Below are 16237 nucleotides of genomic sequence, written 5' to 3' on the forward strand. Positions count from 1 at the left end.
TAACTATCTAAAAGAAAAGTTCAGGTAGATTCCAAGCTGGTCCTGATTCCTAGCCCAACTGATATGGGGAATGGGGTCAGGAGAGACCCTTTGAGAATCAATTCCCTCTCCAATATACAGTAAATACAGAGTCTGAGCAGGCTCTCTAAGCATATACAACAAAACTTTAGTTCCCCTTTCTCTTCAAATGTCTTTGTGGTGACAAGTGACATAGTGGGTGAAACAAATTTAACAAGAATATCCAAAGCTTAAAGACATGGTAATAAAGCAAATGGAACTTGGCCCTGAAGTCTTGTACAGAAAAACAAAAAAAATAAGTGGGTGTTGTTTGGTGGACACTTACACATGTAGAGTTGTACAAAAGCTGCAGTGGCAGATTTCAAAGATAACCCTTATCTTTAAGCACTTAGAAGTATCAAGCTTCTTTTCTGACCACAACACTATGAGATTAGAAACCAATTACAGGAAAAAAACTGTATAAAACACAAACATATGGAGGCTAAAAAATATGTTACTAAATAATCAATGGATCACTGAAGAAATCAATGTGGAAATCAAAAAATACCTAGAGACAAATGACAATGAAAACACGACAATCCAAAACTTATGGGATGCAGCCAAAGCAATTCTAAGAGGAAAGTTTAGAGCAATACAATTCTACCTTAAGAAATAAGAAAAATCTCAAATAACCTCTCATTACATCTAAAGCAACTAGAGAAAGAAGACAAAACAAAACCCAAAGTTAGTAGAAGGAAAGAAATCATAAAGATCAGAGCAGAAATAAATGAAATAGAGACAAAGAAAACAATAGCAAAGATCAATGAAACTAAAAGCTGGTTCTTTGAGAGGGTAAACAAAATTGGTAAACCTTTAGCCAGACTCATCAAGGAAAAGAGGGAGAGGATTCAAATCAACAAAATCAGAAATGAAAAAGGAGAAGTAACAACAGAAATACAAAGGATCATAAGAGACGACTACAAGCAACTATACGCCAATAAAATGGACAACCCAGAAGAAACTGACAAATTCTTAGAAAGCTAAAACCTTCCAAGACTGAACCAGGAAAAAATATGAACAGACCAATCACAGGTACTGAAATTGAAACTGTGATTAAAAATCTTCCAACAAACAAAAGTCCAGAACCAGATGGCTTCACAGGCGAATTCTATCAAACATTTAGAGAAAAGTTAACACCTACCTTTCTGAAACTCTTCCAAAAAATTACAGACGGAAGAACACTCCCAAGCTCATTTGACCACCATCACCCTAATACCAAAACCAGACAAAGATACCACAAAAAGAGAAAACTACAGGCCAATATCACTGATGAACATAGACACAAAAATCCCCAACAAAACACTAGCAAACCAAATCCAATAACACATTAAAAGGATCATACACCCTGATCAAGTGGTGTTTATTCCAGGGATGCAAGGATTCTTCAACATATACAAATCAATCAACATGATACATCACATTAAGAAATTGAAGAATAAAAACCATATGATCATCTCAATAGATGCAGAAAAAGCTTTTGACAAAGTTCAACCCCATTTATGATAAAAACTCTCCACAAAGTGGGCTTAAAGGGAACCTACCTCAACATAATAAAAGCCATATACAACAAACCCACAGTGAACATCATACTCAATGGTGAAAAAAACTGAAAGCATTTCCTCTAAGATCAGGAATAAGACAAGGATGTCCACTCTCGCCACTATTATTCAATGTAGTTTTGAAAGTCCTAGCCATGGCAATCAGAGAAGAAAAAGAAATAAAAGGAATCCAAATTGAAAAAGAAGAAGTAAAACTGTCACTGTTTGTAGATGACATGATACTATACATAGAAAATCCTAAAGATGCTACCATAAAACTATTAGAGCTCATCAATGAATTGGGTAAAGCTGCAGGATACAAAATTAATACACAGAAATCTCTTGCATTCCTATACACTAACGGTGAAAGATCAGAAAGAGAGATTAAGCAAACAATCTCATTTACCACTGCATCAAAAAGAATAGAATACCTAGGAATAAACCTACCTAAGGAGGCAAAAGACCTGTACTCATAAAACTATAAAACACTGATGAAAGAAATCAAAGATGATACAAACATATGGAGAGATATACCATGTTTTTGGATTGGAAGAATCAGTATTGTGAAAATGACTATACTACCCAAAGCAATCTACAGATTCAACGCAGTCCCTTTCAAATTATCAAGGGCATTTTTCACAGAACTAGAACAAAAAAATTTTTACACTTTGTATGGAAACACAAAACACCCCGAAGAGCAAAAGCAATCTTAGAAAGAAAAATAGAGGTGGAGGAATCAGGCTCCATGACTTCAGACAATACTACAAAGCTACAGTAATCAAGACAGTATGGTACTGGCACAAAAAACAGGAATATAGATCAATGGAACAGGATAGAAAGTCTAGAGATTAAACCCACACACCTATGGCCACCTAATCTATGACAAAGGAGGCAAGAATATACAGTGGAGAAAAGACAGTCTCTTCAATAAATGGTGCTGGGAAAACTGGACAGCTACATGTAAAAAATGAAATTAGAACACTTCTTAACACCATACACAAAAATAAACTCAAAATGGATTACAGACCTAAATGTAAGGCTGGATACTGTAAAACTCTAAGAGGAAAATATAGGCAGAACACTCTATGACATAAATCACAGCAAGATCTTTTTTGACCTACCTCCTAGAGTAAGAAAATAAAAACAAAAATAAACAAATGGGACCTAATGAAACTTACAAGCTTTTGCACAGCAAAGGAAACCATAAACAAAACGAAAAGACAACCCTCAGAATAGGAGAAAATATTTGCAAATGAAGCAACTGACAAGGGATTAATCTCCAAAATATACAAACAGCTCATGTAGCTCAATATCAAAAAAACAAACAACCCAATCAAAAAATGGGCAGAAGACCTAAATAGACGTTTCTCCAAAGAAGACATACAGATGGCCAACAAACACATGAAAAGATGCTCAACATCACTAATTATTAGAGAAGTGCAAATCAAAACTACAGTGAGGTATTACCTCACACCAGTCAGAATGGACATCATCAAAAAATCTACAAACAATAAATTCTGGAGAGAGTGTGGAGAGAAGGGAACCCTCCTATACTGTTGGCTGGAATGTAAATTGGTACAGCTACTATGGAGAACAGTATGGTGGTTCCTTAAAAAGCTAAAACTAGAGCTTCCGTATGACCCAGAATCCCACTCCTAGGCATATATCTGGAGAAAACCTTAATTCGAAAGGGTGCACACACCCCAGTGTTCATTGCAGCATTATTTACAATAGCCAAGACATGGAAGCAACCTAAATGTCAGTCATCAGAGGAATGGATAAAGAAGATGTGGTACACATATACAATGGAACATTACTCAGCCATAAAAAGGAACAAAATTGGGTCATTTGTAGAGGCATGGATGGACCTAGAGAGTGGCAGACAGAGTGAAGTGAGTCAGAAAGAGAAAAACAAATATCATATAATATCGCTTATATGTGGAATCTAGAAAAATGGTAGAGATGAACTTATTTACAAAGCAGAAATAGAGTCACAGACGTAGAGAACAAACGTATGGTTACCAAGGGGGTTAGGAGGGGTGGGATGAATTGGGAGATTGGGACTGACATATATACACTGCTATATATAAAATGGATAACTAATGAGAACCTACTGTATAGCACAGGGAACTCTACTCAGTGCTCTGTGGTGACCTAAATGGGAAGGAAATCTAAAGAAGAGTGGATATATGTATATGTATGACTGATTCACTTTGCTGTACAGCAAGAAACTAACACAACATTGTAAAGCAACTATACTCCAGTAAAAATTAATAAAAGAAATTTAAAAAAAGAAGTATGTAAGACAGTGGTTCTCAAAATGTGGTTCTTAGACAGGCAGCATCAGCATCAGCATCACCTGGGAGCTTGTGAAAATGTAAGGCTCCATCCCAGAGCTACTCAGAAAGTAGAATCTCTGGGAGTAGGGTCACTAAAATAAGATAGGGGAACTCTGCTAATCTCTGGGGAACTGGAAAGATTTTAGTAAAACATGAAACAATATAAATGCAGATTCCGTACACTCAACTAACGTTCATATTTTTGGGGATGGGGCAGTGGGGCATAGAGGTGTAGACAAAACTGATCTGTTTACATGTTAAATCTTAAGCATACATGCAGAGCCACACCTTTGAGAAACAGCTCAGTCTATCCTGTGTTTGCACTAGTGATGGTCTACTTAACCAGAGCAAATGATTGAAATGCCAGTGACTTAGTACCCATGGGAGAAGAGACAAGTTTATAATGTTTTTATAATAACCTAATCAGTACTATTAATATAGGTGATCAATAAATACTTGTTGAATTGTGGTGGCCTGAACACTCATAGGCAAAAAGCTTTAAGAGTAGGTACTAGAAAAAGGATTTAAGTTACTAAATATTATTAAGAAAGCATTCGAAAGGAATTTGAATATAAACAGACTCAAAAATAGTTTTAAAATAAATTAAGAGGATTTTAATCTCAGTAATTTAGAAGGCACTCAACAATTTCCTGGCATTTCTTTGCCTAATATGTATCCTCTTAATTCTTTTATTGCCAATTACTAAGGATATGATTATATACTGTAAGAACATTCTGTGAGAATATTCTTTGAAAATATTCTGTGTCATGATCCCAATCCTCCCTCCCTTCCTCTCAGCCTCTCTCTCTCCCTCCTCCCCTCTCCCTCCTCACTTTCATTCTTTCCAATGTGTCCTATCTTTATTTGGCCAGTCTAAAACTGAAGGTTTTGAGTTCCTTGTTGATTATAGACTAACTTTACTCTGTCAGAAATGATCTTTACCATCCTTGAACTACCCCACAAACTGGCAACAAAATGAAGTACTATCCCACCAGCCAAAGGCTTTTTGGCACTGATCCAGCTCTCCTTAGCAAGAGGAATGGGAGAGGTAAGAGAGGGTTCCTTAGGATAATATAATGACAATAAGGAAGAAAGGAAAGAAAAAAATTCAACAGACATGACAGCCTCAGAGGCAACCCCCTGAGGAAGGCTTTCAGCTTGATCTTATGACAGCAGAAGGTCTCTACTTCACAGTTGGCAAGAAATGTGTGAAGAGGCTGCTTTCTAGTTTGTTTCTCTAATTTACACAAACAGTAATGCTGCTTTGAACTTTAAATGGTTCTCAGAAAAAAAAAAAAAGCTATAATTTCTAAAAGTTACAAGCAATATGCTGACAGGTGATTTTTGGTCAAATATTTAATGAACACTTACTAATGCACCAGGCACTGCATAATAAACTGGAGATACAAAAAATGTGCAAAATTGGTTTCTGCCCTCATAGAGTTTTCCTTCTGATTAGTAGGTTTTCTTCCTTTTTTCCCCCTGACTAGCAGTTTTGAGTTATAGGTCTTTGAAGCTACATTTTTTTTTTTTTTTTTTTTTTTCCGGTACGCGGGCCTCTCACTGTTGTGGCCTCTCCCGTTGCGGAGCACAGGGTCCGGATGCGCAGGCTCAGCAGCCATGGCTCACGGGCCCAGCCGCTCCGCGGCATGTGGGATCTTCCCGGATCGGGGCACAAACCCGTGTCCCCTGCATCGGCAGGCGGACTCTCAACCATTGCGCCACCAGGGAAGCCCTGAAGCTAAGTATTGATGCACTAGGACCAGGTATCTGTAGATAAGCTATTAACTAATAACTAATAAACAGTAACTAAGAAGGCAAGATGAGGAAGATACCCAAGTAAAATAAGTGAGATGAACAACTGGGACTATGTGAGGACTTAAAATTTTCTGAGCCTGAATGGAAAGATCTATTACACAAAGTATAAAGTCTAAACTTAAAACGCCCAAAATGATCTGGACCTGGTCTACCTTCCCAGTTAATCTTAAGCCACCCTCCCGCTCACTTAGGAGATACGGCCACTGTGGTTTTCTCTCAGTTCCTTGGTCATGCTAAGCTCCTTCCTGCCTCAGAGTTTTTGTACATCCAGCACCATCAGGTTCTTGCCCAGTGCCTGCTACATAACAGATGCTCAATGAACACGTGAATGACTACATTTTTACCTTAACTTTAAAAATTTATTACATTAAGAAAGATACCTTTTAAATTGATTTGTTTTATAGTGGTCTTTTTCCTTCTATAAATAGCAGTCATCTTTTTAATACATATGGTTTAAAATATTTCTACTGCTAATAAAATACATGTTAAAAACTTTGAAGATATAAAGATGTATAGAAGAGAAAATAATCATCCATAATCCCTCTACCCATATATAACTAAAGTTAATATATTAATATTTTTTTCTGCATATTTTATATAGTTGAGTTTATGCATATAGTATAAGTTGTCATCCTCATGTCACTAACATTTCTTTTTTTTTTTTTTTTTTTTCGGTACGCGGGCCTCTCACTGCTGTGGCCTCTCCCGTTGTGGAGCACAGACTCCGGATGCGCAGGCTCAGCGGCCATGGCTCACAGGCCTAGCCGCTCCACGGCATGAGGGATCTTCCCGGACCAGGGCACGAACCCGTGTCCCCTGCATCGGCAGGTGGACTCTCAACCACTGCGCCACCAGGGAAGCCCTTCTTTGTAAACAATTTTTAATGGCTATATGATATTCTACTATCTGATATAGTCTAATTTATTTAATGGTTATTTTCATCATTCACTATAAAATAATGCAGTGATTAATATCCTTGCAGCATATAGTACCTTAATAAATTACTTTAAGCTGAAATACAGAATATACTTTCTGTGGATTCAAAAAAATCACCTGAAAAATTTAATTGGTTTATGACAGTAAAATACACTACAAAGTTTTTTTCCCTGCCATTTTAATTTCAAATCATATGTACACTTCCTAAAACACCAGGGTCAATCCATATCTGGTTCTGAGGAAAAGCTCTTTTTCTCCACCATTTTCCTAGTCTAGTCTGTTGTAGAGACGTGAACATTTAATTTCACACTATAGATAGAATGTTAAGTATGCGGATAGGCCCAGATGCTGCCAAACAATTTAAATAATGTTGGTATGTATAAGTATTTTTTAAGTTCCTGCAGGGTGGTCTTCATCCTAATTTTAGAAGCATAAAGGAGTTCCTGAGAAATGAATGGTGTTCTTATGAAGCGGAATGTATTAATCCTAAATTCTATTGCTCTCCTCTAAATTCTTTATTATTTATGGCCTATTTAAGATCATGAATGGTTGTTAATAAAATGTTAACCCATATAACTAGTGGTCTACTACTTCCTGTCTACATTTGAAGAACCTCTGCTAAAATTCAGACCTCAATCATTACAGAACATGAGTATTAACTTAACTAAAGGTCTAAACAACTGATACTGATTAAGGGAAATGAATCCAATGGTGAAAATGAACAAAAAGTTCCGCAACACACATACCGCAAATTCTTCATCCACTTTATTTAATGTTAATTCTGCATCATCTTCTGCAACAGTTTCTTCTTCTAATTCTTCCACTGGGTATGTTGGTCTAAAATAATAAAGCTTAACATGAGATGAGAGTAAAAAACAAAACATTTCAGCAGAGCAAAAAGGCATAATGTGAATATTAAGGATCCCCCCGCTACACCAGTTCTGGTCCTTTTTCACCTGCCCCCTTTTCCAGAATCACTGTTAAATGTTTCACGTATCCTTCCTGAAACCTTCTATGTAAAGAAGCAAAAATGTTTACCTCCAAATTTGAAGAATCAAGTACATAAATGGGATGATACCACGCATACTGTTAGCCAACCTACTTTCTTTACTTACTAATATACCACACTTAAGTACACATACAGTTGACTCCTGAACAACATGGGTTTGAATTGCGTGGGTCTATTTACACAGAGATTTTTTTCAATAGTAAATACTACACTGCTACACGTTTTGTGGTAGATTGAATCTGCAGATGCAGAACTGCGGATTTGGAGGGATGACTTATAAGGAAGGCCTACTGCAAGTTATATACGGATTTTCCACAGCCTTAAGCTCTGCATCGTTCAAAGGTCAAGTGTACAACTTCCCCTCACCGCCCCCAACATACCTGCACTGTATTCCACTGAACCATAAGTCATATGACTAGCAATCTCTGGCTGAAAATTGACGTTGTTTCTAGTTTCTTTACTAGACAATACTGAAAAGATGATCCTTATACATTTATCATTTATGTATATCATTTAAAATAAATTTGTACAAGTATAAGGGCTGGGTCGACAACTTTGTACATTTTATTGTTTTGCTCGATATTGCTAAAACCAGCTTCCAAAACGTTACCCTAATTTACACTCGCACAACAGGGACTCTGTTTCCATACATTCGCCAATATGGTAAACATCTGCCAATATGGTAAACAAACTTTAATCCTTTCCAATCATCTAAGTGAAAAAACCTCACTCTTGTTTTAACTGCATTTCTTTCACATGAGAGCGGTTGAATACCTCTTCATATTTCAATTGGTTATGTGTTTTTCAGTGAAATGCATATTTATGCCCCCTGCCCTTGTGTATGTATATTAAGAAAATTAATGCTTTGCCTAACTGTGTTAAGAATATTTTTCCTATTTATTTCTTATACTCTTAGCTATTCAGGACTGTTACAATTCTTATTACATAGACTTAGCAACATTTTCTTGCATGGGTCCTAGCTTTAACATCATATACATAAGGCTTTTCCATCACATGAGACATTCCACAACCCTTTGGTGTTTCAGCACTCCTATAGTTTCATTTTTCACATTTACGTCTTTGATCAATCTGAAATTTATTAAAAAAAATTTTAATGTATCTATTTATTCATTTATTTTAGGCTGCATTGGGCCTTCGTTGTTGCGTGCAGGCTTTCTCTAGTTGTGGTGAGCAGGGGTACTCTTTGTTGCAGTGCGCAGACTTCTCATTGCAGTGGTTTCTCTTGCAGTGGTTTCTCTTGCAGTGGTTTCTAGAGCACAGGCTCTAGGCGTGTGGGCTTCAGTAGTTGTGGCTTGCGGGCTGTAGAGTGCAGGCTCAGTAGTTGTGGCACACGGGCTTAGTTGTTCTGTGGCATGTGGGATCTTCCTGGACCAGGGCTCAAACCTGTGTCCCCTGCACTGGCAGGTAGATTCTTAACCACTGTGCCACCAGGCAAGTCCTGAAATTTATTCTGATAGAGGTAATAAGAAGGACTCTAGCTTTGTTCTTATTTCCAAAATCTAAACAGTGGTCCTAACACTAAGTATTGAGCACTCTTTTCTCCATCAAGATTAATGACACACATTTCCCATACTGAAAATACTCAAAAGTATTTGGGGACTTCCCTGGTGGTCCAGTGCTAAAGAATCTGCCTTCCAATGCAGGGGATGGGGGTTCTATTCCTGGTCGGGAACTAAGATCCTAAATGCCACAGGGCAACTAAGCCCGCGTGCCACCACTGCTGAGCTCGCGTGCCTTAACTAGAGCCCGTGGGCCGGAAACTACAGAGCTCACGCGCTCTGGACCCTGTGTGCCACAACTACAGAGCCCACACACCCTGGAACCTGTGCGCCACAACTAGTGAAGAGAAAAAACCCGCACACCACAACTAAAGAGAAGCCTGCATGCCACAAAGAAAGATCCTGCATGCCTCAATGAAGATCCCGTGTGCCGCAACTAAGACCCAATGAAGCAAAAATAAATAAAATTAAAAAAATAAATAAATCTTAAAAAAAAAGTATTTGCATTTATTTCTGGAAAGTTATTTTAAAAATTCATACCTCAGGTTAACAAAATACAAAAATCGACATTTAATATTAAGGAAGTAAAGTACTACAAACCAAATCAATCTTCTTAAAGAATAATTTCCTTTTTTTTTTTTTTTACTAGTTAGAACTAGATAATATCTTAAAGGCAATGCTTTCCTAGGACTTCTACATTTTCTAGGGTTTGTTTTAGCATATTTAGATATATAAAATAAGCATCTATAAACACGTAACTTCTACGTCACTTACATATCACATAGTTGATATATTCTCTAATCCCTATTTTCAATGTTTCCCCCTGCTTTCCCCCCATGTATATATGGTCCCTATAAATTATACAAATCACAATCCGTGGCCAAGAATAAGATATGCTAAGAAACAAAGGAAGTACCAAATTATCTATTTAATTTGGTACTTTGTTTCTTAGCATATCTTATTCTTGGTCACGCATTGTGATTTGTATAATTTATAGGAACCATATATACATGGGGGGAAAGATACCAATTGGTTATCTTAGTGGTTAAGATACCAATAATTTCTGGTGAATTTAAAATTCATTAGGCAATTGATTTAATAATTTTTAAAAAATGCCAAATGCAGGATATCTCATAACATTTCATGGAATCTAATAAAGAAGTAATGTAGATTATGTACTCATTCTTCACACTGCACTAAGTGGTACTGTTTGGGTTGGAGCGTATGAAATTACCATTTTTTTAGTTCAAAAATAGATGAATATCGGTAATTTCATATGGTTCAACCTGATGATAACCTAAGCCAAGTACGTTTTTAAAAGTATTCATTAATAGAGAGTAGGTTACTTTCCTGAGAGAATGTAACTGAATATACATTAAAATATACAAACAATATATACACCTTTCCAAGAAGGTAGTTCTAATCCAAATTCACTGCTTGATCATGTTTTTACCTGAATAATGCCTTCCACAGTCTCTAACCTATCAATAATCCCTATCTCCAAAGGACCAAATTTATATATTTTCTAATTATAACCTATACAAATTGATAGTTTCTTAATATTTTATTCCCTTATCCATGTGGTCAACATTTATTGAGCATCTATGATATATCAAATGCTATGTTAACTGCCATAGAGTACATACAAAGATTTCATAATTTCTAGCAAGAAAGCCAGACTTGTAAACAAATGACTTTAATACCATGGTATAGATACAACAATAGAAATATAAACAAATCACAGGTCAGAGAGAGAAGCAATGAACAATATCTAACAGAGTGTCAGGTGGCTTCTTCAGTATTATTCTTGCCCAGTCACTATAAACAAAGGAGAAAATCCCACTTAAAATACTATATTAATTTCCATTTTTTTCCTTAAATCTGTAGCTATCATTTACCCCCATGTATATACTATCTTTGGTTGTATAAATAAATATATGCAAAGAAACTTTTAAAAAATTTCCTAAATTGACCAGGATATACAGTTACAGTTAAATCCTTAATAATTACATATCTCAACTGGGAAGGGGCACAATATCAAAACTAGTTTTGAAGATACCAGATATTCCAATTTTGTCTATACTAAGTTTTCTAATTAAGTGTGGCATTTTCAGTTTAGAACAGTCAAGAAGAAATACTTCCTATCAGTTCAACTAAATAGCTCTGAACCCTTAGAACAAAAAGCTCCGCACATAAAATTACTGTTGCCAGGTGGGGTAATTTTTACCTTTTCCAAGTGAAACCAGTATATTTTAATGCTTCTTCGGCTAAACAGTCAAGAACATAGCATACATGTGCTCCATAACCCGATTTTAATTTTGAAGGAGGAAAATCTGCAGTTCTCCCCTGAAATACAAAAGATAAACAGGGTATAACTTGTTATTTATATTGCAAATGTCAAAATATTTTAAGCAAAGTACTGCTGAATAAATGTATCACTTCTCTATTCTTCAAATATGATTTAAAATAACTAATTACATTGCTTCTTAGAAATCCATCTCTTTAGTCTTTTTTTTTAATCCATTGGTACAGAAATACTAAAGGAAAATGAATATGTTTTACTGTCAAAAGTATCAAATTAAAAGGCAATAACCTCATGACAGCAGAAAAAATCATCGATCTTGTTAGGGTGAAAATTCAGTATAACCACTAGGTTGGTATCATATCATTAAACAACCATGCGAAGGATGAAGTGATTCACTTGTCAAAAATCAATAACATGTGTGCCAAAAATTCTTACTGCTTGTCCCCAGGAAAAGTCAGAAAAGTACAACTGCTATCATGGTCTATTAAATCAAAGTTCCCTTTCAAAATACAGTGTTCCAGCTTCCTAGTTTTTAGTCATTTTTTAGAAGGAGAACTAAGTATCCATAAATTTATCTCAGAGACATATCAAGATTAAGAAAAATATTATTACTTTGGGCTATAATGTGTGCACAGTAAACATGTTTAGAAGTGGCATTAATGTTATAATATCAACCATTCTGAGACGATTTTACCTGAAAAATAAATCTAGATATAATTATATATATACATATATACACATATATATGCATGTGTATATATATAGTTATTCAAAGAGAATTCTTCTAAAAGGCTAGCATTTATGTGGCTGTATTACCAATATTAAAAATGTCCTAACTTGAGAACATGCAGAAAGAAGAGAGTTGTTTACACTTACGAATGATCGAAGTTCAGATAATATGTTAGAGATTGTTGCATTAGGGTCATCATATTCTTGAGGCTGCTCAAAGGGGCGTCCTGCTTTATTAATCAACCAAGCAGCAAGAGTGAAAAACATGTAGAACTGTTCCCCAGGATTGGTAGGCAGTGCAAAATAGTGTCTGTTTCAAAAGAAGGGGAGAGGGTAGAATATGAAATATTTCAAACAAGTCCATAGTAGCTAAAGGAGCTAAATCCAAAATTGCCAAAGGATTTTTTTTCCAAATGGCTTTAACAACAAAACACATTGATAATTCACTCTTTGAAGTTTCTAGTAAACCACAACACTCACATTAAAGTTTTTAATCAACAGGATAAGGGCAATTACTACTGGACACAAAATATTAGATCAAAGACTTTACATCCAGAAAGTGCAGGTCATGTTAAAAAACCGAGCATGTAGAACTTTGGCCAAAATCATTTATGTGTCAGGAATAATTAATAAGAGAGTACTTCCAGAAAATGGTCATTTGGAATTAAGAGATGCTCAGAGGTTAAAAAAAGACCTTAATGATTATTCACTATGCATTTTTACATTTTTTACAATGTCACTGTTATCTTTGCTTACTGATTCTAACCTATCCTCTAGGTTAAACAGTTGTTCTCACCTTGGCTGCATATTGAATCACTTGAGGATCTTGTCAAACTATTGCTACCTTACTAAACATTGCTTCTTCCCTCGCAGATTAAATCAGAACTTCTGGGAGTGAAGCTCCAGTATGGGCATGTTTCGAAAGCTTCCTAGGTGGTTCTAAGGTGCAGCCAGGAGTAAGAACCACTGCGTTTTATCACATCCCCAGTCTAACAAACATTTGTTGACTTTAGGTTAAATCCCCAGCCTACTAAAAATAGCCCTATGAGGGTCAACATGATTTGTGCCTAAACATATCAGGAATAAAACCTGCTAGCAACAGCATTCGTCAGTTTGATCAAAGATCTTATTTTGCTTTTATGTGTAGCCATCACTATTGTGTTTACATTTGGATTTACAGATATTATAACTATTTTTCATAAGAATCAGCAGTCTACTCCTTCCTGTTTCCAAAACTTTTTCCTGCAGGGTAAGTGTAAATGTTCTGAAAGATAACAGAAAGCTGGGAAGAAAAAAAGGCCATGAAGTCCTTCCAGGTAGGTATCAATGTATGGTCACCCACTACTAACAACCCATCTTTTCCGTATCAGCTGATAACAACTCCAAGACAGAGGAATGGATACTGTTAAATACTGTAGACCTAGGACAGTGGCTCTCAAACTTTAGCAGGCATCAGAATCACCTGGAAGGCTTGTTAAAACAGACTTCTGGGCCCCGGCCCCACCCCTAGGATTTCTGATACACTAGACCAGGGAAAGGGCCTGCGGGACTGCACTTCTAGTAAGTTCCCAGGTGATACTGATTCTGCTGGTCTGTTGACTGCACTTTGAGAACCATTAAACTAGGATATTTCCATGCAAATTCATGACTCAAAGTACCCTGCTAACCTGCTGAGGAAATAGTATACAGATTATGTCAATAGAACCTTAAGGCCTTTCTTTTAGTTTGAAAATATACTTGGATAAAAAAACCACATTTTTATTAACATAGAAGATGTTGGTTGCTTATATTATCCTATTCATTTAAGTAAAAACTTCCAATCCTACAATTTCTATCATGAATCAAGAAACAATGATTCTTCCTCTAACTTTTCTCCTATTATGGGACTGGCTTAGCAATATGGGCAGTTTACATGAAGCCTACATATCTTCTAATGTGAGTTATTGGAAGAGAACAAGAAATGAGATCCAAACTGTCAAGGGAAATTATTTGAGACTAGCTCTAGCCTTTAAGAGAAAGTACTACAAATTCTTGATCTAAAATAAACACAAAAAATTAAGTAAGTACTAATGTGAAGGAAAGCTATAAAACTTATTTATGAGGCTATCACTAAGCTACACTGACTGGAAGAGAAAGTGCTGGCTGTCCACTACTCTCAGTAACTAATGCCAGTGGCTTCAGGATGATGGACTTATTCCCCACCAGAACAGGGCAGGCCTTTGGGTTCTATGAGAGAGAGACAATTCCAATAATTGTCATTTCATTTGTCTTTTTCACTTCTCAGTTTCCGAGAATACTGTTACTGCAAAGGCAGAAGTCTTTTAAACCATAGCAATTAGTGAACAAGTTTACTAACTGCATACAAAGTGCTCAGCAAGGTCTAGGTACCCACAGTTACAAGTTGTAGGGACAGGCTCTCAAAGAGGAAAACAAAAACTAGAGATAGATCTAAATTGATAATGGCATTCATCTTTCGGGATGAGATTATGAGTGACTGCAGTACTATTCTTACACATTTTCTTGTGTTTTCTGAGTTTTCTATGAGGTTGTTTTATTACGTTTATAATCCGAAAAAAAAAAATTGTGTTTTATGGAGCTGCGTGTGTGCTCTAGGCAAGCTGTCTTCCAATCCTATCTGTAGTTCCAAAACTTTACTCTCCCTACGAAAATACGAAGTCTAAGCTCCGTGAGTAGTCCGGCCCTCCGTCGCCGAGTCTGGGGTGAAGTGCCCTTTCCTGCGTAGGAAGACAGACGCAAGTGTTCGCTAACTCGCGCTTGGCGTTCCCCCGAAGGCCGGAGGAAGGCATCTCCCCAGAGCCCAGCCCGTATCCAGGCGCTCGGGGAACGAGGGCACCCACCTGGACGGGGGCTTCAGGTTGTTTTTCCGGAGGAGATCCTCCTCATAGCGGAGCAACTTCAGCTTCTCCACCAGGTCCTCCATCACCACGAACATGTGGTAGGCCGCGCCGGGGCCCCGTTCCACGACCACCTCCCCTGCCCCTTCGCCGCGGGACCGAGAAACCCCATCCTCCAAACCCGACGGCGTGACCACTGCCGCTGCCATCGCGGAACAGACAGAAAGAGTCCAGCGTCACCTCCGGCCCACAGACCTCCGCGGCCTGCGCTGGCTCAGTCAGGACCTCCGCGGCCGGTTACCAGGCGACCGCCGGGCAACCCATCACCAGGGAAACTAGACTCCGCCTCCTTCCCACCTAGTCTCTTCTAAATTCCCTCCAACCAGGGAGGGCTCCCTGGATGACGTCACGTGTGGCCCCGCCCCTTCCCCGCCTCTAGGGAGACGGTGGCTGTGAGACAGCCCCGCCCCGTGGGGGCGTGGCGTTCTCCTACTCACGTTAGGCCACGCTTCCTCCCGCTGAAATTTAAACACCGAGGAGGGAGGGTCTGCGGGCGTTTCCGCTGTGCTCTCTTGGTGGTCCTTAGCAGTCTTTAGGGGGCTTGGGCCGTTGGTTGCCAAGGGCCCCTGAGTCGGAGTGTGAGTCAGCTGGTAGCAGTTAAAAAGGGTAAAGGAAGACATGCTGCAGTATTGAAGGCTACGCTAACCTGCTGGTATCTTTTTTACTTTTCTTTTCAAAACTGAAAGTTTTTCACAGTTGTAAAGATAGTCGATATCATAGGTTTCCCCTTACCTGAGGAGCTTTCCAACGAGAGTTTTCATTAATCTTTCTCTCATTCGGGAATGCTGTGTTTAACAATATATTGTAAGATTTGAAATATAATTCTCCGCTGTTGCTCCAGGGCTGGGAAAAGTTGTTGGTTGAGAGGGGGTGGGGAAGAAGAAAGGCTGAGGATAAGCAGAAAGGAGGCATGAGGAATGATTTGTTCTACCTCAGAAATAAGAACTCTAAACTCACATCCTGCTGCTTAATCTGTTGCAAGCCCATTACACGTAGTGTAAAGTTTGGGGGTTCCTTGTTAAAAGTCAACAAAATAAAGGAGATAATCTTGAAAGGAATTTCCCCGCGCTA

The 16237-nt window shown here is 37.7% G+C and overlaps 1 protein-coding gene across 1 annotated transcript in view; it reads right to left on the reverse strand.

The window, feature by feature from the left end:
• Positions 1-15422, reverse strand: part of IFT57 (intraflagellar transport 57) — a 60046-nt gene extending 44624 nt beyond the window's left edge. The window contains exons 1-4 of the mRNA XM_029215390.1: positions 15110-15422; positions 12399-12561; positions 11445-11563; positions 7435-7525 (exon numbers count right to left, since the gene is read on the reverse strand). Coding sequence (XP_029071223.1) covers positions 7435-7525; positions 11445-11563; positions 12399-12561; positions 15110-15315 — 579 coding nt within the window. The 5' untranslated portion in view covers positions 15316-15422. The remainder of the gene's footprint in view (positions 1-7434; positions 7526-11444; positions 11564-12398; positions 12562-15109) is intronic.
• Positions 15423-16237: the final 815 nt, after the last annotated feature.

Source organism: Monodon monoceros, unplaced genomic scaffold (assembly GCF_005190385.1).
Source record: "Monodon monoceros isolate NGI ecotype Baffin Bay Population unplaced genomic scaffold, NGI_Narwhal_1 Super_Scaffold_11, whole genome shotgun sequence".
Lineage (NCBI taxonomy): Eukaryota > Metazoa > Chordata > Mammalia > Artiodactyla > Monodontidae > Monodon > Monodon monoceros.